The 25,648-nt window shown below is 38.3% G+C and overlaps 1 protein-coding gene across 1 annotated transcript in view; it reads left to right on the forward strand.

Moving 5' to 3' along the window:
- Nucleotides 1–25,648, forward strand: part of ADAMTS9 (ADAM metallopeptidase with thrombospondin type 1 motif 9) — a 1,232,634-nt gene that overhangs the window by 382,329 nt on the left and 824,657 nt on the right. The window contains exon 14 of the mRNA XM_044077927.1: nt 11,995–12,131. Coding sequence (XP_043933862.1) covers nt 11,995–12,131 — 137 coding nt within the window. The remainder of the gene's footprint in view (nt 1–11,994; nt 12,132–25,648) is intronic.

The raw sequence follows: 25,648 nt of genomic DNA on the forward strand, positions 1-25,648 counted from the left end.
AGTCCTGGGAACCAAATGTCTATCCAAGTCAATCCAGGTAACAGCATGTAGTACAAGGGCAGAGATGTGATGTACGTAGATATATAGGTAAGTACTAGGAGGTTAGTCTGCAAACCATTGCAGCACTGGCCATGGAAATCTATTCAGAAGTTTCTTCCAGCCTCAAGGAGTAAAAGAGAAGACAATTAGTGGTTAATTTGTGGCCACCCATCCAATTATCTAGATTTACTTTGAAGGCAAGGGTGGTACTGTAAATAGCATGTGGTAGGTATTTCTTTCAGTGTTGAAAGATATGTTGGGATATGAATCTATTATGCTATTGTGTCTTATTTATCTGCTAATGCTGAAGGTTTAGTTATTTTAACCGGGTATTTGCATAACTATTTGCACTGGCATAGAAATATTAGAAACAGATCTCCACGGAAGAGTCTGTAAGAAACTGAGTACAGAGACAGCACTGGAAAAGAACATGAAAATAACTTATGATGAAGACATAGCATACAGGGAACTGTATGTGGGAACAATGAAAATAATTTAACATGGTATATACATACAGAGTAAGTGTAAATTGGTAGGACTACTGCAACATATTTCAAAGGTAGTGGGAGACTTTCAGGTCAATTATCTGAAAAGTACATCAATTACAAGCCACTAGCAGTTGTTATCAAATTTTGTGAGCTATTTTGAGAGGTAAGGAATAACAAAACAGGGTGTGATGTTTATATACAGTCAGAAGGCATTTAATTTGCTAAACTGTGATTTTATGTTTTAAACTTTGGTGCATGTTTTGGACACAGAATAGGCTATGTAGAGCATCAGACTTTTGTATAAGAAACCACATTTTGAAATTGGAGTAAACAGGTGTGTAACAGACAAGGTGAGATTAGGGAGAGCAACAAGACAAGAACTGTCCTTTATCTCTGGGGATCGTTATCCTGGTTATGGAACCATTACACCAGTGGATTCATTAGTTGTATCAAACCTGTGATGTAAAGGAGAAGGAGGCAGTATAAACATGTTCAATGACAACTGTGTACTGTTGTTACAGGAAATAGAACAAATATTGCCTCAAGTGCTATAGATTTTGAGGAATTCTGTGGAGAACCCAGTCTGAATTTCCAGCCAAAGACATACCTAAAAATCGGGGTGGGAAAGGAAACTAAAGTTCAGTAGATATGCTGTGGTCAGTAGGATATGACTGGTACCTTGGAGTTGAGGTATAACCCAGAGTGGAGAGAATAAAGAGAAAAAAATGGGAGAAGATGCAGAGTACAGTAAAAGATATGTTGGGCAAGTGGACAGTTAGGGTGAATAAAATGGTCTGGAATGAGGTGATGGTGTTATCATTAGTGATTTTACTTAGTAAGGCATGTGATGATAACCCTTAAGTAGTCTGGCTTGGAAAATACAGAAAGTGTATGATATGCTTGACTGGAGATGGAAGAGAAGTAGGTCTTGGGAGTAAAATATGATTGTGAGGAATGCCGTAGGTGGTGAGATATGTCTATCTTTAGGAAACTCATTATGGCAGCAAATGTGGCATAATGATTGAAGGCTGTGGAGGATGAAAAGGTTAGGTTCACAGGTACTTACTAGGCTATTGATCTGTGAGGATCTAAAAAAGGCCTGTCCTTACATTTCCATAGTAGTTTCCAGCCCTTATATTTTGAGCACAGATAACTGAGTGGTAGCCAGAACAAGGGCATTTTGGGAGATTTATTTGCTATCCCTATCCATGTGTGACATGGGTGCAGGGGCGGCTCATGCTATAGAACTGCGGTACCGCAGCCCCTCCACCTGTAAAATGGGTCACCCACCTGTAAAATGGATTAAATAAATTCCCCATTCTCCGCACCGTAGAACATATTAAAATAAAATAAAAATTCTCAGACTCCGCGCATGCGTGCTTAGTTCCTGACTGCTGTGTTAGGCAGACCAGAACTCCAAGCACACATACTCAGGCAGCATTCCGAGCTCCTGTGTTAGGCAGTCTGGATAGGGAAGGCAGGAAACTCTGCCCTTCCAGCCCAGAGATCTGTGCGGTGATGACCGCACAAACCGGAAGGTCACCGGACTGCTTCGCCCGCAGGCTGGACCAACAGCAGGAGGCTCCAGCCTCCTCACATCTCGTGGGAGACCCAACGGCATGCACGGGCCATTATGGAGGACTGATTGGGCTGCAGGATCACTACAGAGGAGCTGGTCTGAGGACAGGTGATTGCTGCAGAGGATGTAGCTGAGTGCAGAAACAGATAGGGTGCTTATGGAGGACAGAGGTGTGTGTGTGTATAAAATGCCCCAGTTGCTTCATGGTGGTGGGTAGAGAATAAGGCTTGAACCCTGTATGTGTGTGTGTGTGTGTGTGTGTGTGTGTGTGTGTGTGTGAGTGTGTAAAATGCCCCAGTTGCTTCATGGTGGTGGGTAGAGAATAAGGCTTGAACCCTGTACCTTAGGCCCAAGTGACAAGAGCCTGAATTCCCTACTCACCACCATTTGTAAAACATTTGAAGATTTTTGCCTCATATTTGTTCTGTTCCTCATAAAATCTGTAGTTTCTGTATTTTTGTTACTTTACTTTACTTAACACAGCCAGTAGTGCAGTAGTAGCAGTGTTGCCTGTCAGCTATGGGCTGTCTGATTTGATTCTTGGCTGGGGTGCCTTCTGTGTGGAGTCTGCATGTCCTCCCTGTGTTTGTGCGGGTTTGCTCTGGTGTCCTCAGTGGGTATTTGTCCCTATTTTTGGACTGTATTCCCCCATTATTGGCTTCGTCCAGATTTTTTGTGCCAAGGTTGAGAGCTATGGTGATAACTGAACTCACTGAATATGTTTGGGGGCTGTATTCCCCCATTATTGGCTTTGTTCAGGTGTTTTGTGCTAAGATTTTGACAGCTATGGTGAGAACTGAATTCACTAAATGGTAGCCATTTACGTTTCAGTCTTCCTTTCATAAAAAATAGATGATTTGGCATAGTAGTATGTTGCTCTGGCTGTTTTGCACAGGGTCCTGGGTTCAATACTTGGCAGTGAAATGTATGGTGGTAACACAGCATTTTATTCTAGCAACTTTCCAACATTATACAAGCAATGTTTAAAATGTGTCCCTGGTGTTTGGGCTTTTGCCCTCCCCCAAAATACATTTTGGCTTTTTCCAGATTTCTTGTGCTGCAAAGTTCAGAGATACAGCTGAGTGTCGAGTAGATTTTACAAGGAGCTGAGAACTGCAGGGGAACAAAAGTTTAGTGCTGCTTATGCTGAGTTTGCTTACATTGTAAATAGCACAACAGGGAGTGTACTTGCTTTTGATGCAGAAGGCTGTGGGTTCTACTCCCACCGTAGGTAGATCCATTACTGATACTGTACTCTTGTAAAGGGGATGGATGCTGCAGTCCTATTTGGCGAAGGTTCCATAGTAACTATGAACCAATCAGTTTGCCATCCATTCCCTATTGTGATATTACTAGCATTATCATTTTTTAATGCAACATAGGCAATTTATTCCTCAAGGGCAACAGGCACTTTATTTGTAGATGAAACAATGACATATAAAGTTGTTTGTTAGCAGTAACCTCTTCATTAGTTAATAGATTTCTTTAATGTGGAATTATTTAGATGACTTTTACTTCTTCAGAGATCGTGCATATTTACTGATACTGGTGGACCGTAGAAGTTTGAATAAACTTTTATGATGGAAATGTTCTGAATTGGACAGTTTTGTCATTATTGGTGCATGCATTTCATTTCATTGTTTACTGGAAAAATGTTCAAAACAAAAAATTTAAAATGCCCTCTAACAACTGTACTGTATTGCACAAGGAATATAATTTAATACGGTCAGGAAGGTGTAACAAAGAGCATGTGTATGTTTCGTGTTCAAGGGACCTATGATTTGAAAACAACCCAAAATTAATCTTTATCTGCCACTGGCAAAATGTATTTTCTTTGAATGTGGGTTTCAGTGCCGTTTCAATGAATGTGAGTTTCAAGGGCAGAGAAGTTTTAATGCTAAGTCTATTTTCATTGTGAGACTGCATTGCTTTGTTTAGCAGATGTCTATTAGGATTTATGCTGTAAAATATAAAATAAAACTTTCAAATAGAATCCATATCATCGCAGAAGTAAAGCAGTATGCACATTACAGTGTTTATGGCAAATGGGGCGAAATAACCAAGGAATGGGACATTGGAATGGCTGCAGGGGGACACTCCATTTGACAATGATTGTGTGAGGTGGGGAAGGGCAGCAAACTCAGACAGCCCCGGCTGAACTATACCTCTCAACTGTCCAGAATTTTGCAGAATTAATAGATTTTTGCTTCTTATTTTTGGATTGTTCCTCATAAAATTTGTGGTTTTCTGCCAAATCATTTAGGAATGAAGTCACTAAATAATGACAGATATTGAGTTTCAGACGTCATAACCTTCAGAAAAATGCATGCTAAAGCAAGACCTGTTATTCTATCAACTGTCTTTTTAGTACTGTTTGTATGTTCCCCCAGTATATTTGGCCTTATCCAGATTTCCTGCATTAAGAGGTTGAGAGGTACATGCAAATAAATCGCTTTATAGAATTAGAAATATACAAACCTCTCAACTGTCTCCAATTTTGACTCAAAATGTTGCTCTCCCCCTAATAATCCCTCTGCAAATTGGCAATTTCAGAAGAAAACGTGGAGGGTTTACAATTATAAATAAATGTAATGATCAGTTATAGATTACTTTTATTTCAGAAATGCATGTAGATGCTCTTATATTGTCAGCTGCTCAAGTTAACAGTACTAATTTTAAAAGGTGTCCCTTCTTTGACAGGTTCCCAGCTGTATTGTGTGGCAATTTTATATTTTTGCATAACATATTTGGTCTGTTTTTCATAAAATTGTGGTTTTCTGGCAAATTAGTAGCAAATCATTAAAGATTGAAGTTAGAAAATAATTGCAGACATTTGAGTTTCAGATTTCATACTCTTCAAAAATTCATACTAATGCAAGACCTACTATTATTCTATTATCTTTCTAAGTTTATAAGAGCAATATTTAAAAATTGTCTTTATTTTTGGGCCTGTGTTCCACTTCTATGTATGGCTTTGTCCCGATTTCTTGCTCTGAAGTTGAAAGGTATGAGTGTCAGAGCCATCACCGTCAGCCAGAGACATTTCAAACTGTGACCTACTTTTTGCACTCCACTCCCCATTGTAGTGGCTCTGGATGTGTCCAAGCAAGGCAAGGAGCAGTTATGCAGTGTAAGTGTGCAGAGTATTCCCCCATCCAAGGTAAACCACAAGTATGACCGTGGCTTTTCATCTGTCCTTGATTTTGCAGAATGTTCTGGTTTACTGTCATATTTTTATACTGTTGATTTATGCTTCTTATTATTCAGAAAATGCATGCTGTTGCAGTGCCCTGTTGCTCTGTCTTAAAGTAGCAATGCTTTAATAAGCTTTAATAAGCATACTGTTAAAGAATTACCAACACTGAAAGCCTTGTCATTGTTGCCATGCAGAGAATATTTACATAACTAGATAACGTATAAGCCTTAGGTATTGAAATGCATATGACAGTATTTGTAATAAAGGACAGGATTACAGTATTTTCAGATGCTCATTACATTTGTTGGAGACTTGCAGTTATCTTTGCAGGCTTTATCCATAAACTAAACAGAATGCCAATCTATCATGTGTGGTCCATAACTTGTGCAGTAATCCTTTAAGCAATTTATCTTGAGCTTGTTTCTTGTTCGCTGTTCATTTTTAACTTTGATCATGTGTTCTCCATGAAACAAGTAGATAGTTGTCAGGCAGCAGGTCTTTTTTGGATAAGAAACATTTTTACAAGTGGGGATATCACAGAGATTGCTACTTTCAGCATATTACTTGGTAATTTTATAAAGCTAAATATAAATTATAATTAGAACTGCAGTGCAAGGAGAAGTGGTTTGAGTTGAGTGCTGCATATTTTTTTTTATACTTGATTTTGACTGGCATTCCAGTAATGTATTTAAAAAGCAATTTATTTTTTCATGCCTCACAACCTTTGTTTTTCCATCTAGATATTAAGTAAGTTGTCATGTAGCCAATGCATTGAAATATGTTTTTTTTCTACACTTCATTTTGCCGTTATTGGACTCTCGTAATGATGGTTTGGCACCCAGGGCAGCGTATTTAATTAAAGTTCCAGTTGTTGTGGTTTTGAGCATAGTTCCACCCCTTTCTAGTTGGTCACACCCCTTACCATTGGCCCCACCCATTCATCTGTCTCCTGCAGCCCCCCCTTTAATTTGAAGTCACCAGCTGCCACTACATGGGTGCTAAACCAGGTGTGAGTTTGTGGTTTTCTATCCATTCATCCAAGTTACATTTGAATAAAGAAAGAGAAGTATGTTGCTTTATGTAAAATGGAAAACTGTTCCATTAAATAAATGTTATCTTCGATGTATACTTATTCCTAAAGCATTTATCTATCTATGTTGCAAAACAGGCTGAGATCCCATGAGTGGCTGTTCATGCTACCACTGGACTTGTGAATGTGTAATATGTCTGACAGGACAGTGTCTGCTGAGGCTGTATACATGAGTCAGAGGTAACCTCTTATTATCATATATGATATTGAGAAGAGGCACAAGGCTTTGAGATAGTCTGCATAGTTTTTCTGTCCTTTAGGACCTTGATTTTTTTTTTTTTTACAGAGAAGGCATTGTGGTAGCTCCCTTTATGACAAGTGTTTGGATTGGAATATACAGAACGTGATATTATATGCAGTGTCTGGCCCAGACCTGAGTGCCATACCTTTAGATATATGCTGTGCAATGAAAAAGGATTTCCTTACAATAGTAGGCACATGGTGGTCAAAGAACAGTTTATTGTCAACATATGTTCCAAGATCCCTCACTAGGGAATCATCTTCCATGAGAATGTTGTCAATGTGATACTTAGATGGGAAGGATATGATTAAAAATGTCTTTATATGTAGATTTTCTACAGTTTTGACACCAGCTGTTTGTTAGGGAATGGCCTTCTTGGAGGATTCTGGTTCCCTCATTGGGCAGCCATAAACCCTTAACATTTGCTTTGAACTGTAAGAAGTAAATGCCAAAGATGAGTAGGCCAAAGACTGAATCCAGAGGTATACTTCTGGTGACATTTCTTGTATTACAGGGACAGCCATTGACCCTATATTCTAGAGCTCCATTTTTGATACACTTTGCTATCCATGGAGTTACATAGGGAATTACATCTAGCCAAGAGAGGTTATCTACAGTGCTGGAGTGTGAAATGGCATTGAATGCCTTTGTGAGATCTAGATATATGATGTGTACTGAGTTGCCCTCATTCATTGCTTCATTAACCTTCTTGAAGAAGTCAATCTGTTTAAGAAGGCAGGCACTGCCTTTGACAAATCCAGTTGTTTGAGAGTTTGTAGGTTACCTATGTCCTTGTTTATTAATACCATAGTGATCCTTTCCATAGCCTTACAGAAAAGGCTGGTCAGGCATATGAGTCTACAATTATCCAGGTCCAGTGAAGCTCGACCATTGTGGAAAGGGATGACTTTTGCTGTCCTCCATTCATCTGATGTGATGCCTGTTTGAGGGCTGATATTGAATAACCTCTGTAGATGGTCTGACAAGTCATGCTACGGGCAGCTCAGTAGGTATCCTGTACATTATCTTGTGCCATAGTGGTAGTGTTCCTGGCCTAGGATGGTGCCTTGAGTACTTGTTCTTGGATATATGATGGAGTGTAAGGTATGTGATATGGTAATATAGGAAGAGAGGGTGACATTTGTGCTAAATTTGTCCACTTATAGACTGGAAATGTCCTCTGGTTGAGCATAAGTGACATCCTTCACTTTAAGCTCCATGCAGTGATGGTATTGTTTCTGAGAATTCTAACATAGTTAAAGAAGGCTTTGTGGTTATCCTTCTCCTGGGTGGATATTTTTACCTCATATTTGACTTTTATTGATATGACTAGGATCCAAAGCTCCTTTTTAACTTTAGCAAGAGCATTATTAGCATCTTGAGAGATACATTTATTTTTCCATGCAATGAAAGTCTTTTTTTTTTATCTTTTATCATAGAGTCTGTTTGTATTAGGATGTCACAGTACAGGGCTGTTTCGAAGTTTGGTGTTGTATTTCCTTCTGAATGGGGCAGATGCTTCTCTGCAGCTATTTCAAATTTATATAATTCGGTGGTAACATATTCCACATAAGCAGTGATAAGCAGTGGAGCTGTCAAGATGACCTGGGCTTTTGTTTTGATACCAACCATTACTAAGTTTTAGTAGATAGAAGATATGAGAAGACAATAGTAAAATGGGGGAAGACTATATTTGGAGGAATAGAGAGGACAACGGAGATAAATCTGAAGAGGTTTTGAAGGAGAATATTTGAGTTGATCACAGGGGGTTAGAATTAAGGCCATACGAATTGTCGACAACAAGTATTTAGGAAGTTGTTAGGAGAATGAGAAGAGAACAAAATTACATAGTAGAAGAGATTAGTTACAGTAGAGTACAACCCCCCTTTTGGTATGTACCTCACAAGACATCTACAACAACTGGAAAGGCCGCAGAAATCCCTCACAAAGAGGATTACTGGCCTCAAACAGATGCCCTACATAGGCCTTCTCAAAAAACTCCAGCTTTACTCCGTTATATATCGTCTACTCAGAGGCGATCTCTGCCTAACATACAAAGCTATGTCAATCCCAGAGCTGTTGGACATGCTCCACTTAAAGAAATCCCAATCCCTCCAAGCTACACACTCTAGGTACCTAAACCTTGTCACCGCAATAAACAGAACATGCTGAGGGGATAGATTCCTGTCCCAGAGACATCCCATACTCTGGAACAAACTACCTGTCTATATCAAACAAAGCTCCTCATCAGCACTCTTCAAGAAAAATCTTGATGATTGGATGGGAAATAGGAAATTTACCCCAGGGATCACTTCTGTCGCTCTGCTCGACAGGGGCACAGGAAAATATTTTTTTTGGGTGGCGAAAGATAGGGTACCTTTTTGGCTAGGCTTATATAGGCCTTAGGGCCAATAGCCTAGTACCTACCTATGAACCTATGAGCAAAATAAGCTAGAATTCCAAGAAGATGGGTAATAGGGACTGTTTAAGTATTTTGAACAGATAAGAGGTATTTCTTGTTAGAAGTACATGGGCTGGCTGGTTTACAGAGGAGAAGCAAGAGGATATTGGTGAAAATGAAGGTGAAAAGTAGTTCAGATGGAATTAAGAAGACATGAGGAGAGAGTATGAGATTGTGACAAAAAAAATGAAAAGATGGAGTGAAGATTTTAGTATTTAGAGGAGAAAGTAGAAGTGATTAGTTATGGTAAAGTGAAGAAGAGGTGTGATAAAGTATGGAAGTGTGATGTAAAATGGAGTGAGACTTGGGAAAAGGTGAAGGCTGTAAAAGTATCAGGGCAGGTGAGGGGCCAGCATATGCTTTTATTACATCGGCAATATATACGACTCCATAAAAATTAAGTGAAGAAGGCCAATGGGAGAGTCCAGAGTGCTAGAGATAAGGAAAATCAGTATAAATATTATTTATATGTGGGGGTTTTGTAAACTAGTACAAAAATAAATGTCAGATTATAAATAATGAGGTCAAGGACAGATGTTTATTGTGTTTATTTGGAGCAGATAAATGGCAGATGGTATGGAGGAGGAAAAAAAGGGTAGAAATGTTGTTAATCATTGTTTGAAAAGGAAAACTGCAATAGTATGGAAGACAGGAATATTAGCTAAGTAAAGATGGAAAAGACAGACCGTGGATCTGCAGGTAGTGGAACGTTATTGTAACAGAAGTTGGGGTAAAAGGTTAAAAATAACTGCATGTAGTATGAAAAAGAAATAACAGAGAAGACGGAGAGGCAGAGAGCAAAGATAGGCAAGAGGGCTGCGTGCCATAATATGATAGGTGGGTATATAGATAGCAGATTGGAGCGGTTCTGTTATTGAGCATAGTAATATGGAAGATTATAGTACGTGTAATATGTCAGTAATGGGAGTGTGTCAAAATATATAACATTTTTGGTTTAGGAAGGGTTTGTATATAATATTTGGATTAAAGCAGTTGTAAACAAACAGTACAATGTTTCTACGCATAATTCAAGTTCTTTTTTCTAATCAGGATGGACCAAATTCAGGTAAGGTTTGATATTGATCTAAGTTTTTTTTTTTCATAATAAGGTTTAAAGAAAAATAAAATGACTTCTGCAAAATACCAGAAGTATACTTAGTTCAGTGAAAACAGTTAGTGTGCATTGATATGTAGAAGCAGCCATTTGTAAGAATTATTTTTATTCATGTTTTCTCTGCTACACCTTTTAGGATTTTAGTGCAAGAATTCAGGACAGTGCCAAAAATGATGGACGACAAAGACCCAAAATCAGGGACAGATTTTAAATATTGCTCTTATAAACTTAGAACATTGCCAAATTAATATGTTTTATATTAGCATGCAAGTCTGAATTTTAAATGTCTGTCATTATTTAGTGACTTGAGTACTCATTGACTTGCCAAAAATTGACAGATTTTATGAGGAACAGACCAGAAATATAAGGAACAATATGAGAGGCATGTTTCCTGCTAACTTACCAAAAATGTACTTCTCTGTAATTATTATCCTAAAGTATAATGGAATTTAAAACCAAAGTAATTAATTATTTGTGTTGGCATGTTGGTAAAAGTACAAAAAATATCTAGTAAAGTACTATTTGAGTTGCATAATTATACATCTTAACTATGCATACACACTCATACACACAGACGTCCACATACAAACTAAGGCAGACACACACACACACACACACACACACACACACACACACACACACACACACACACACACACACACACACACACACACACAGTAGTAAAAGTGAAATCAAAAATATACAGATATAAGCTCTACATTACAAAGGAGGCGACCTGTATTGCTTGTGATGTAGTCACCTTTTCATATTTAGTTCAGTGGAACCCTAACAACTTTGTAGCTGTTGCATGGTTGTAGGTGACATTAGGCTCTCAAATGTGATAGCATCCACAGAATTACAGTCTAATAACATATACTTAAATAATAATTTGTAAGTAATAGTTAAATTAAAAATACATTAGATAGCAGTTAACTTGAACGACAGTAATGCACACACACACACATACACAGATATATATATATAAATATATATATATATATATATATATATGTGTGTATATATATATATATATATATATATATATATATATATATATATATAAAACATTTTCCAGTTTCCAAGTTGTTTTAATGAACCAAGGAAGTCTGAGCCTCTGCCTGCTCCAGCCTGCTTCTTGTTGACTGTCTGGACTCCTGGATGTAGTGAGCCAGTCAGTCTCACAAAGTTGAACTGTGTTCTCATCCCCTTCCATTTCTCCAGGGTCTTTCAGTCTTTTTTTTTCTACTTTATGACCGAATCTGCATCTGGAATGTAGTTTAATGATGTGGCTGGACTTCAGTCACGAGAAGTTATAACCACAGCTAACAAATTACAAACCAAGTATTAATTCAAGTAATTTTGCTCCTGAGACCATGACTGAGTAGATAAAGGGTGTGACCCACCAGTGCATTGTAATCCACTGATTGAGAACTTTGCAGACTTGATAAAGGTAACACTACAGGTACTCGAGAATTACTGAGATGCAAATCTAATTCTGAATTTTCATTTTTTTTACCAGTGCATTATCTGTTGTGAAATTATATCTCCAGTAAGAGTGTTTCTGTACTATGCATACACAGTGTACACATTACACTCATTTTAGAAGGTAATTGAAGCTGTACAGACGGTATGACAGTTGGATATTTGATTGCTTAGATAACTTTAAGATTTTGCATCTGCTGAGAAATAAAGCCTAAGGGAATGATGCAAATCTGCTGAATGATGTCTTGGAAGAAAAAAGCAGTGTTGTTGGAGTATAATCATTGTCTAATGCTTTGTCTTGCAGTTTTACTGAAAGATCGATGCAAGCTGTTTTGTAGAGTAGCTGGAAGCTCTTCCTACTTTCAACTCAGGGACAGAGTTATTGATGGCACTCCATGTGGGCCAAACACTAATGATATCTGTGTGCAAGGACTGTGCCGGGTGTGTATTATTTTTTTGTAAAATACTTTTTACTTGGCCTTAAATTTACCATACACTTCATAATATAGCTGTTAGTTATTGTTAAATATTTCAAAAGAAGAGAATTAAATTAGAAGATAATATGATTGACTGGCTTTTGTACTGCTGACCCTGCTGTATTTATTCTCAGTTGTATTTGTATATAGAAAATGCCTTTTAAAGATCAGCTTGTAATTTATGTGTGTTGCGGCCTTATGAACATAGAATAAGAAAAGCTTTTTTTATTGAATAGTGAAAATGATACAAATGCAAATGTAAGCTTTTTTTTCATAAATATTGAAAAGTTTGTATATTTGTGTTTAAGGAAGATAGACTACACAAGGGAATGCTTATGCAGGATCTGATAAATACCTACATGAATTCTGGAGAGATCTGTGCCAGGTATTTTTTGCTTTTCTGGCAGCCTTCACTTGACATCTTTATTGGAATCAAGGTGCTTCTCAAAGCATATTTGTTGTCTGAATTTTATACCTTGACACCAACAGTTGAGTTCTTGTCCTCTGTCACCAACTTTTCCACACAGAGCCTCCAGTCACTATATTCAACATAGATACTGTTAAAGCTTTGCCACAAGGGCCAACTCCCAAACATTTTCACTGAGAATTTTGTTTTGTACAGTAACCTTTTTTTTTACTTTATTTGACCCAGATATTGCTGAAGTTGTGCCACAAAGGCCAACTCCTAAGCATTTTCACTGAGAATTTTGTCTTTGCACAATAGCTTCTGTAATAACTGTATAAAAGGGGAAAAGTGATGGTATTGCTTTAATATTTTCCAACAAAAGCCAAATTTCTCCCTACAATGAACCAGTACCAAAATTCAGTTCAGCAAAGCTTCTTATAACTTTTCTGAAATCAAACAACTATAAATAAATATATATTTCTGTTCTTTTCATCCCTCCTGGTAACAATATATCTATTTTGGAAGACATCCTATATTGAATATCCATAAAAATAATTCTAAAATTGCTTTAATAGAAAGCAAACACCAACAGGAAGACTGATTTATGTAAACACACCTTTAATAGTTAAGCACTTTTGTCCATTATGTATGTCTCAGGACTTCATCAGAACTAATTTAAAATACAAATCAACAAGTATATATACAAAATACAAATCAAAATGAGTGGTTGTATAATAAAACAATTAAATGATTGTTTTTAATTGAAAATAGTTAATTCAGTCTCAGACCAACTATTTAAAAACACAGTACCTAATTTAAAAACAGTAATACATCTGAATGAGCTATAAATTCCTGAGCTACAAGTTCATATTTTTTTTTCTGATTTTGCTGCTTCTGCTGCTCTCATTTTAAGGTCTGGAACTATAGAAATCTGTTCATTCAGACCTGTTTCAACATTGGCTGCTAATAACAATTGCCAGTATAACTCTCTATATTCTAATGTATTTGCCCACTGTCCATCCCTCATATCCTTAAGTATCTATTCAAGAACAAAAAAAGTAAAATGTCCTTTTTTACAAGACCTAATATGGTTGAAGTATTAGTATCACCCTCTTTATTTATATTGTACATATGTTCATAGATACGTTTCTTAAGAGGTCTCTTTGTTTTACCCATATAAAAAGAACTGCATATTCCACACACTGCAATATAAGCAACCCAGCTACTCAAGCAATTGTAGTATTTCCAACTCTGTAATTGTTTTTTTTTACAAGGGGCTTAAACCACAGTACTTATATTATATATATATATATATATATATATATATATATATATATATATATATATATATATCTATAAAGAACAAGAGCTGTAGGGTCTGCATTTGTAAGTAACTGTATTTGGTCTATTAAATGGGGAATCCTCTCTAGCCTCTCTCTCATATAGCTCTTCTAAATTAGAAGCTGTCTTATATACAGTCCAGGGGGGGGGGGGGTCAGGAAAAAAATATCTAAAGTCAAAAGAACCATTTTAAACATATTCCAATATTTAAAACTCACCTCTTTAATGACCTTCGTACCCTGTTGTCTTCCAAAATTAAGGCCTGAAGAAGCAGACAATTTTTGGGTGGCTTAAAAAGTTGCACAACAGATTCAATCATTTGTTGAATATTATTAACGTGATTAATAATATTAATAACGGGGACATACCTGGTCCTGCATCCAGCTATAATATCATCACTTATATCATCTGGCTTCTCTGTAGAAAAAGACTTTTAATTAATTCACATTCAACCAAATATCCATAACAATTCTGATAGAAATAATACTGCTAGGTGATGTGAATGTCAATTGGTTGGACATAAACACTAACTCCTCTACATCTAGCATGAACTTATTTGGTTTTACACCTAATTAATAGACCCACACATTATACTAGGAACTCAAATTCCCTATTAGACTGGATCCTAGTGTGATGATGTGAGGTAGAGCCAGTTATGCCGGAGAGAGTAGGGCAGTGCATGTGTAACATATGCCCGCATAAATAGCTGAATTTTTATAAAGAGTTTTATGTCATTTAAATATCACCCTGATTTGTACAAGTGCATGTGTTAAAATGTATCAACAGTGGGTCCTGCTGGACAGAAAAGAAATACACATTATTATCAGACTGTACTATTGTAACTGATGAAATGTATATATGTTAACTGAAGATACTGAAAGGGAATCGGTTAAGCTCAGGCCAGCAAATCTTAAGAAAAATAGATTGACATTAAATGACTTGGTTTAGGTCATACAGATTTTATCTCACAGGTGTGAATGCAGCCAGAAACAGAATGTCTGGGCTGGGATCCTGCTCCTATTGTCCTTAGTGGTAAACTAATTTCTACCCTGGGGTGCCAAAGAATGTCTGGTTAGTTTCTGCAGGAAAAATGAAAGGATTGGAATTGTTTTACAGTCTCTAGATGTTGTAATAAAACTTAGCAAAGCTCTATGTGTAAATTGTGACACAGATCCTGGCTCAAGTTTCTATTGAGGGGGTGTGTGGCAACCACAGAATCAGATGACCAGATCTGATGTCATTCTGTAGCCAGCACTGAAACTGTATTTTGTTGCTTGCAAAAGTGGTGACAGAGGACACTCAGCGCTCTGTTTTGGAAATAACAAGATGACTTACTTCATCTTGCCTTGCTTTAGTAAGTAACTTAACTAGGGAACAGTAATTCTTCAGTCAGTTAGGAACATATTGTGAGATTAGCTAAAAGTATTGTTTTTCTGTATCTGTCTGAGTCTTTCTTTCTGAATTATTTTTTATATTTCCTGTGAATTGAAACTCTATTGTTTATTGCAAATAGATACTCAGTATGTTCATTTTTTTATTTTATTTATTATTAAATATATTTATACCTTTATTTGTGGCTGGTCTTTTAGAAAATATTTTAACCTTTGAGAGTAATTGCATTCATTTGGTGGCACTGTAGCATCACGCTCCTGAAAGTCTTGCCAACTGGTTAACAATATCACTTGTATAAGTATTAATTTTACTAAAAGTAATTGGGTACCCTGGTAAGAGTGTTAAAGTAGCTGCCTGGTGGCAGTGAATCTACCTTATAGTCTAGGTGGAGGTGGCATAGCAGGTAGATCTGTGCCAGCATTTCCCGGGGTGTGTGTTTTTGTGTGTATGTGTCTGTGTGTGTGAAAATCAAATCTCAAAGATTGTATGTGTCAGCTACTTGGAACAGGAACACAGAGCAATGATTTCTGTAGAGAGAAAGGTGGAGTTTTATTTGGGGCCTGGAGAAAAAGTCCAGCCCCAGGACTGGACTTGACTCCCTGTCTGGTCTTAAGGGAAATTGTGCTAGGTGCAGAGAGCTGCATCTGAAAATACTGTGTATCTATTTTTTTTCTAAGCGAACATTCACCACCAGTGTCAGTGGTGAGAATTGAGGCTCCTGGATTACTGGCCCAGAGGAGGGATGACACACCTAGTATCAGACCCTAGCAAGTACACCACCTCAGGTACAATATCTGAGTGTCTCAGTGATAATTTCCTAGTCAGTACAACCAGACATCTCACACATCCAGTTAAACAGCAGGCTTATAAACAACACATAACCTTACCAAATTTAACCCACAAATGTTCATTACTAATCTATCATCTATTAACTGAAACTTCCTAAAAATCTCACCCTTATATGATGTTGTAAATTAATTCAGTACAACTTTCCTGAATATCCTAAAGAGTCTTGTATCTCCTGGAAGGAAGAGACTAAAAACAAATAATGCAATTTGGCTATCCAGAAAGTAGACTGCTAATGCAGGATAGAGAAAAAGCATGGAAAGAATGGCAAAAATATAAAACACCTCACAATCTTGAAAACTTCAGAACACTTCACTATCATAGTAAAAAGCAAATAAATGAAGACAAAAACTATACTATAATTTAAGAATAATAGTAAACATAACCATAAAAAAATCTGGATAGCCAGTATAGAAATCTTGCATCCTGGCCATTAATTCAACCTTCCCCCCTTTCACAATAACGTATCACTTGACAGATAGTATAGCATCTGTAACCAAGGATTCCCCAAGATCTATACCTTGCCCTGCCTATCAGACATGTGTTAATACATCCGCTTTCCCCTAAAAACCTGTGCCCATATCCTATATAAAACTACTCTTAAACTCAAACTATGCTATACTTCAGCTGATGACTTTCCAAGTGAATACCTTAAAATAACAGCAGATAGCTTTGTCTACAGTGTCTTAGTCCTTATAAATAGGCCAATCCAGGAATCCTGCTTTTCCCTTCTCTGGAAAAAGTCACACATTATCACTCTGCACAAAGGAAGAAATTCAACAGACATTACTAACTTTAGACCTATAGCAATCTTATCCCCTTCAGCAAAATACTTAACATCATGGGATCATAGGGGATTACTAGGCTGTTGACTCACAGGTTATTTCAAGCCTAGTCATTTCATCCCAGTGTAATAGCATAGATACTCTAGTCAATACCCAGGAATGTATTTAGTAATGACTGCCCATGCCTAGGAGGGTTGTGGGAACTATTCCGGTAAGAAGTTATGATGCCCCATCCACTCATCCAGGTTCCTTTTGAACATTGTCATAAAGGTGCTCTGCTTCACATGAATTGGCAGCCTATTACAAAGACATAGCAGTTGCTGGGAGACAAATATGTCACAGGTCATATTTAGGTCCCTAGAATGGGTAGCTCTAGTCCCGTTTGATTTACGGATGTTCAGAAGATTCATTAGGTTTGGGTCAGAGATTGCTCTGTAAGCCAGGCATAAGTCTCCCCTAAGAAGTCTATTTGATACTGAGTATAGTGACAGGGACTTTAGTCGGTCTGCATAAGGCATATACTGGCATCCCTTGTTCTTCTTATTCAGAATCCTCTGAGGTCTCTCCAGTTGCTGTAAGTGCTTTGTAGAGTAAATACCAAAAGGGGCGATATACTCAATTATGGGCCTGATTAGTGGTGAGTATAGAGGGCTTATAACCTCCTTTGCTCTGCAGGTGATACCTTTGCTAATCAAGTGTGCTAAGTAGAAGGCTTTGCTTACTACAGTAGACATATTCCTGGAAATTATAAACTCAAATGCTATGGAACAACTAGTCACCACTCCCACAAGAGGGGACAACATACTAGACCTGATCATTACCAACATGGGGACTCTATGCTCCACACCAGAAGTATATCCCTCATTGGTAAGATCAGACCATAAATTAATTTCACTGGATGTCCACATCCCGACTCCACCCCCAGCCCAGAAAACCACAGTGAAAAACTTCTCAAAAGTGAACTTCTCACTTCTCAAAACCAAAGTGGAATCCTTCAAGGCCACAGGGCCAGTGGAAACTACAGCCCAAACTGCAGAATCCTATATAAATGCATTCTACAGACATCTCCAGGAATGCATGGATCATGCTATCCCAAACAAAACCAAGACCCAATCATCCAAAGGCAGGCGTCCAGTCTGGTGGACCCCAGCCATAAATAAACTGTACAACAGAAGGAGGAAGCTACTACATGATAGAGCAAAATCCCTAATAGGGAAGGCATCTCTGATCAGTACTAGCAAAAATTACAATCCCTCATAAAATCCTCCAAGGCCAGCTTCGAGAGAAAAATTGCACAGGACACCAAAGACAATCATAAGGCTTTTTTCAGTTATGTTAGAAACTTGGGATGCAACTCCCAGACTTGTTCTGAGTTGATTCTAAATGACAAAAAATACACTGAACCCACAGACATCGCCAATATCCTGGCAGACAGGTTCAGTGCGAACTTCTCTCTCCCAAAAGAGCAAATATCTATCCCGGCAGAGGGCTGCCTCCCAAACATCTCAGATGCTCAGGTGAAAGCTGCCCTCTCCAAAGAAAAAACACTGCTTCCATGGGACCAGATGGCGTCCCAGGTTGCGTCCTACATGAACTACAAGAGGAACTAATCCCTCAAATAAAACAGCTATACAATCTCAGCCTCACTACAGGATATGTGCCCACAGAATGGCGTACAGCAACAGTGGTCCCACTCCACAAAGGTGGAGCATCTACGGACCCTGGAACTATCGCCCCATAAGCCTGACTAGCTTAGTCTGCAAGGCTATGGAGAGGATCATCATGGAGCTCATAAACAAAGACATTGGGGACCTACATACACTAGATCCTACCCAGTTCGGCTTTGTCAAGGGCAGATCCTGCCTTTTGAACCTGGTTGACTTCTTTGAAACAGTCACCAAAGCCATAGATGAAGGAAAGGTAGTCCACACAGCCTATCTGGACCTTGCAAAGGCATTTGACACAATACCCCACTCGAGCATCATAGATAAGCTATCCAGCTTAAATATAAACCCCTATGTCACAAGATGGGTCGCAAACTGGCTCAAAGACAGAACCCACAGAGTGAGAGTTGCTGGAGCCATGTCAGACTCAAAACCGGTCACAAGTGGTGTCCCACAGGGTTCTGTCCTGGGACCACTCTTGTTCGGTATATACTTTTCCGAGGTACAGGCAAACGTGGGAGGACTATGGCTCACCAAGTTCGCAGACGACTGCAAACTGGGCGCCATAATCAACTCTCCAGCTGACACAAACATCCTTCAAAAAGGTCTCACAGAGACAGATAACTGGTGCCAGCGCCATGGTTTAAAGCTAAATGCCAAAATGTATAGTCATACCCTTTGGCAAAACAATGTGCCCACAAATTACCACATAGGCGGAAACCCATTAAGTACAGAGAAAGTTATTAGAGACCTGGGGACCCAAGTTGATAGCAATCTCTCCTTTGAAAACCACATTGCCAAAGTGGTTAGAAAGACCTTCTACATAGCCCACCTCATCACGAAGGGTTTCACATCTAGATCAAGAGAGGTAATCGTGCCCCTTTATTCATCCCTCATCAGGCCCATCATAGAATACAATGCCCTTTTGGGATGTACCTTACCCGACACCTGCAGCAATTAGAAAGACCCCAAAAGTATCTCACCAAGATGATCAAGGGTCTCAAACAGATGCCATATACTGCTCGGTTAAAAAAACTCCAGCTCTACTCAGTTGCATACCGCCTACTTCGAGGCGATCTATGCCTGACATACAAAGCTATGTCAAATCCGAATTAATGGACATGCTCCACCTCAGTAAATCTAGATCCCTTAGAGCCACACGCTCGAGGGACTTGAACCTCAGCACAGAAATAAATAGAACTTGCTGGAGGGACAGGTTCATAACCCAGAGGCTCCCTTCGCTCTGGAATCGAATTCCAGTTCATGTGAGGCAGAGCACCTCACTGAATCTCTTCAAGAAGAATCTCGATAAGTGGATGGGGGATCGTAGGTTTGTCCCAGGGATTACTCCTGTGTCACTATTAGTCAGAGGCACAGTAAACTAAACCTTAAAAAAGGGCACAGTAAACTCAAATCAAGGGGTGGCGTAAGCCATACAGAATCGGGCTAGGCTTATAATTGCCCCAGGGCAGATAGCCTAGTATGAACCTATGAACCTATGAACCTATGAACATATGGTGGTCAAAGTTAAGGTTGCAGTCTATCTGTGATCCCAGATCGCTTACCACTTCATTGGTCCATAGGGTATTGTTGTTAATTTGATAGTGTAAAGGGACATTGTTTTTACCAAGGGAATGATGACACATTTCTTTGCATTCTTCAGTTTGAGACTGTGACTAAGATCTTTGGTCTGCGTAAGTCCATTATGAAATATACTGACATCATTTGGGGATTGAATAATTGCACCCAGTTTGCAGCCGTCTGCAAACTTGGTCAACCACAGCCCCATTTGCCAAACTGTCTGCTGCAGGAAGAACTCCTGTCCCCCACACAACATGATTTCCTTCCTTCCCATAGTACCAACAATGCAATTGTAACATATATAGATACTGTCAATAAAGCTAGAGATAACAACAAACTATTCGCCTCCTTATTTCTAGACTTGTCTAAAGCCATCAACACAGTTTGTCATGGCAAACCTCTACTTCAAATGTGTTCATTACGTCTTTCTCAGCCCACCCTTCTATGGTTCAAAAACTACCTATCCAATAGGTGTCAGTAAAATGGCACTCCACCCTCTCTCCATACCTGCCAGTCCCCACTAGTGTACCACAAGGTTCTATCCTTGGTCCCTCCTCCTTAAAATATTCACTGTCACCCTCCACACATCCACACAACAGGCCTTCCTTATACAGTATGCAGATGACTACACACACATTTGTACATCTAACAGCATGGTACACCTCCAAAATACTACTCAGGAGGCTTTAACAACAACTGAAACATGGTTTTGTAACTCACAACTCATGCTCAGCCTTAACTACTACTTTTTCCCCCAAATCCCTCTTCCATGTAAACACAAAATTTAAAGTCCTGTCTCTTGATAATACAATCATCTAAGTCATTTCTCAGAGTAAACTATTTGGGATGATAGTGGATGATAATCTTAAATTTGACCTGCATATACAAAATTGCATAAAAAAAAACTCAACAAAAATTAGAGATGCTTTGCTTTATAGAAACAAAAACTTTCTCACAGACACATCTAAAGCTACACTTGCCTCTAATTCTCTTCCCACACATCTTCATTGCACTCCCATCCTTAATAGACTTTAGGCATCACAAAAATCAAAACTTGAGCAATGCTTTAACAACGTTACTAAATCTGCAGCAAATGCCCCTTTCAGAACCCACCAGTGCATGGCACTAAAATGTCTAAACTGGTTAGAACTACACCATCAACTAACATATACACAGTATGTTACCACCGATACAATTATCCAGAATCCATCTGCTTGTTTGGCACTAAATGACATTCTACACAAGTATGTTCCTAGTCAGTCATTACAATCTAGTAACCAAAATCTACTGTCTGTACTCATACCAGGTTGCTGAGGCCTGGAACTCCTTATCTTTATCCATCAGGTCACCCCCACACTCCTTCAAAACTACTCTGAAAGACTTCCTAGCCAAAAGCTGTCTCTGTTCTTGCTCAGCCTGGATAAACTATATCCCTAAATGTCAAAAAATGCATTTTCAGACCTTACTTCTCTTTACTTTTCCTTTTTTATTCACATTTTCTTTTCTATCAATCTCTATCTTAACTTTCTCTATAAATATATCATAAAGTTGCTTTTTTTCACTTCATATTTTATTTTATTTATTTATTTATTTTATTTATTTTACATTTGTTAACCGGGAAAAAAATCCGACTGGATACAATGTCCTTTTTCAGCGGAGGCCCGGGGAGAAAAGCTCCAACATTATACAAAATACAGACATTTCCAAAATTATAATATTACAGAGAGAGAAACAGTCAAATATTAAACAAACAAATCAGGTTGCAAAATTCATTTGTTAACAATGCATATAAGGAAATAAAATAATGAAGACAATGAACAATTCAGGTAGATAATAGAGACTAGGAAATGTCAGTCAGGAGATGAGCATTGGCAAAGCCAGTGCTTCTGATAGTGGTGAAACAGTTGTTTCTTGAAGTGGGGTAGAGAGGTAGAGGAAAGAATACTGGTAGGAAGAGAGTTCCAGACTTTTCCAACGGCGTTTGGAAAGAGTGCATCTCCTCCAGTATTGTAAGCTTTGACCATCTTTATGAGTGGTCTGTTTGCAGAACGTAGACTGTTAAGATTAGAGTATAGAAGGACTAGGTTCTGAAGTGAAGGACAATTGCTGGGGTTTTTGAGAATTTTATATACCTCAGTAAGTTGGGTAATTCTAACAAGGTTGGGGAGTTCAATCCATGTTAGGTTTTTGAGGTTGGTGCAGTGATGGGTCCTGTATGGAGTTCCTGCTGCAAATCTAGCTATATGATTATATGAGCTGGATAGTTTATCAAGTATGGTTTTGTTAAGATTGGTGAATATTGCAGATGAATAAAGAAGGGTGGAGAGCAAATGTGTTTGGGCAATGGTGATTTTAGTACTTGGTGTTAGGAAGTTTTAATTCTATAGAGCGATCCTAATTTTTGTTTACTGTTTTGATGGACAGGTTGATATGTATGTCAATTTCAGTTTATTATCAATAGTAACTCCAAGCAATTTCGTGTGGGGGTCTGGGGAAATGATAGTACCATTTTTGGATGTTATGGAGACATCAATAAGGTGATTTTTGTGAGTTGGTTGAAAGATCAATAATTTAGTTTTTAGGATTTAGGATTAACTGTCGTCCTAATAGCCAGTTTTCGACTTTGGTGAAGCAATTTTGGGTTTTAGTTAATAGTCTGTCTGGAGATGTATCCGAACAAACCAGTGTTGAGTCATCCATATTGAATACAGGTGGCCTCGGAATGACTGTATGGAGGTCATTAATGAAGACCGAGAAAGAAGTGGCCCCAAAATGGACCCTTGAGGGACCCCAATGGTATTTGGTAGTAAAGTGGAGAGAGTATTCTGCCACAATACTGCTTGTTTCCTGTCTGAGAGGTAGGCTTTAAACCAGTCTAGTGTCAGGTTATCCAGGTAAAGGTTTTTTAAGGTTTCCATGAGTAGTTGATGGTTGACCATATCAAATGCTTTTGATAGGTCTAGAAATAAGGCAGAGGACACTTTCTTGTCATTACGGTTATGGTTTATTGTGTCAGTGAAGGAGAGAAGGGCAGTTGTGGTACTGTGTTTGGGTCTGAAACCATGCTGGGAGTTGGCTAGTAGGTTGTTATGGATAAGATAGTGGAGTAGCTGTTTGTGCATACATCTTTCCATAATTTTGGCTAATGGGGACATTAATGCTATGGGCCTATAGTTAGATAATATTGCAATTTTTATTTGTATTATATTAACTTACCTTTAATGTCTCTATAAACTGGCTAAAATTTCTCCAACTGTTAATTCATTTTCATATAATTTATAACTATTCTTAACCAAAGTTTTCATATTAAGTCTAATTTGTTATAATTATTTAAACTGTATTTGCTTATTTTTTTTTTTGTATTATTTTTAATGTCTGTAAAACTATTATTAAAATATTATGCAATATTTTGTAGCTTTTCTCCCATGGCCTCCAATGAAAATAGGCTCCTACCCAGTCAGACTTTCCCGGTAATCAAATGTTAGTAAAAAATACATAAATTCTGAAAAACCCATAGCACACTGCCCAGTCATGCTCTAGCAGGTTTTCTCTGTGTGCTCAACATATTTGATTTATAAACATCTGCAGCCCTACAAAACTATTCAGTCTAAAGCTATTAGAGCTGCAGTGATCTACTGAATAATGTTGCATGCAAATATGGCAATTCAGTGGTAAATTGCTCCAAAATCTTATGCTTGGAATGACATAGCGTACTGAAATGATTCAGACATGTTATACAGCCCTGTTTTGGAGCAGAGCAGTGGGACTAAACCTGGTATTTTCTGAGTTCATCCATTACTGTTTATAGAAGCAGTGGGGTGATTACTGGCACAGCAGGTAAGGCTTGCAAGACAGGTGCATGTGAATGGATGTTCTTATGTGGATGCATGCTTCTGTTTGTTTGTTTGTGTGTGTGTGCATGTCTGCATGTGTGTGCAGAGGCTTGATTGGGACTGTATTGCTAAATACATGCCCCAGTCTATTACAGGTCAGATATCTCTGTACCTATAAATGAGCATCAGAATGTGTGTGTGTGTGTGTGAGTGTGTGTGTGTGTGTGTGTGTGTGTGTGTGTGTGTGTGTGTGTGTGTGTGTGTGTGTGTGTGTATGTGTATGCATTCCCTGTCCACACTTTGCGTGATACTCAGCAAAATTTACTCAGTAGTACTAATAGTGCTGTGTTGTTCTCTAGTCATACTATGGAGCCAGCTAGTGATTCACAGACATGCAAACACCATGTGGAACAACAGCTCATTAGTGACTGCTTTGCATTTCACTGACTTGACCACCTAGCATAGTTGGAACAACTACATTTATGTTTGTAGCCCAACCCATGCAATAATGTCGCACATACAGACTCATACTACTGACATATGTCTTGTATAGTAACATAAAGGTTTCTATATAAGATAGAATTCACTTACCTACAAGCATCAATGTAGACACGCACACACACACACACACACACACACACACACACACACACACACACACACACACACACACACACACTATTGATGAACATGTATAAATAATCAGTGCACTTGCTTTACACAAGTGTGCTTTAAAGCAGTGGACTGTGATGAATTGACATTTATCCATGAGGCATATGACAAGGATTTTACCTGTAAGCTAGTCTTTTTAGATTTTCATAGATTCATAGATTGTTACTAGACTAACGACCCAAGGGGCTTTACTAAACATAACCAAGTTTTCCCAAAAGAATAATGATGTCCTGCATCCAAATAGGACATTGAGGGCCAGGCATTTATAAGCTACCTCTGTCCATAATGAGCATGGCTGCCAGGCCTGGTGTAAATTTCTTATTCCCCATCCATTTGTCTAGGTTGTACTTTAAACTGGGTAATAGACAAACTCAACTTCATATGGATGGGAAGCCTCCAGCATATTCCTTTTATATCACAGAAAAAATTAAAATCCTTAGATCTTGTATTTCTTGTACTTTTTGACTTATGAATATGTAGGAGATTCACACAAGTGGAATTTGCCAGACATAGATCATCCCTCAGCAATCTAGAGGAGACTGAGTAGAGGAAAAGGACTTTAAGGTGCTCTGCATAAGCAGATTTGTTACGCCTTGTAATCTTTTTTTAGGGAGCCTTTGAGGTCACTCTAGTTGCTGCATGTGCATGGTCAGGTACATACCAGTGGGAGCACTGTACTTTTTGATTGGTCTGATAAGGGCATAGTACTGTGGGATAATGACCTCTTTGGACTTAGATGCCATGCCCTTACTTATAAGCTGCACAACATAAAAGGATTTCCTCAGCTTTGTGGCCATGCAGTGGTCAAAGGTAAAGCTACTGACTACGTGCATAGTCTGATCCTGGACCACTGGGTTGACTCTTAGGGGTTTATTATCAACATGAGTGTACTGTCAGCCATGATCTGCACATCTCTCAACTATCTCTGATTTTGTAGAATGTCTCAGATTTTGACTCATATT

The sequence above is a fragment of the Protopterus annectens genome, chromosome 7.part0, assembly GCF_019279795.1.
Source record: "Protopterus annectens isolate FY-2018-M chromosome 7.part0, PAN1.0, whole genome shotgun sequence".
In the NCBI taxonomy this organism is placed as follows: Eukaryota; Metazoa; Chordata; order Ceratodontiformes; family Protopteridae; genus Protopterus; species Protopterus annectens.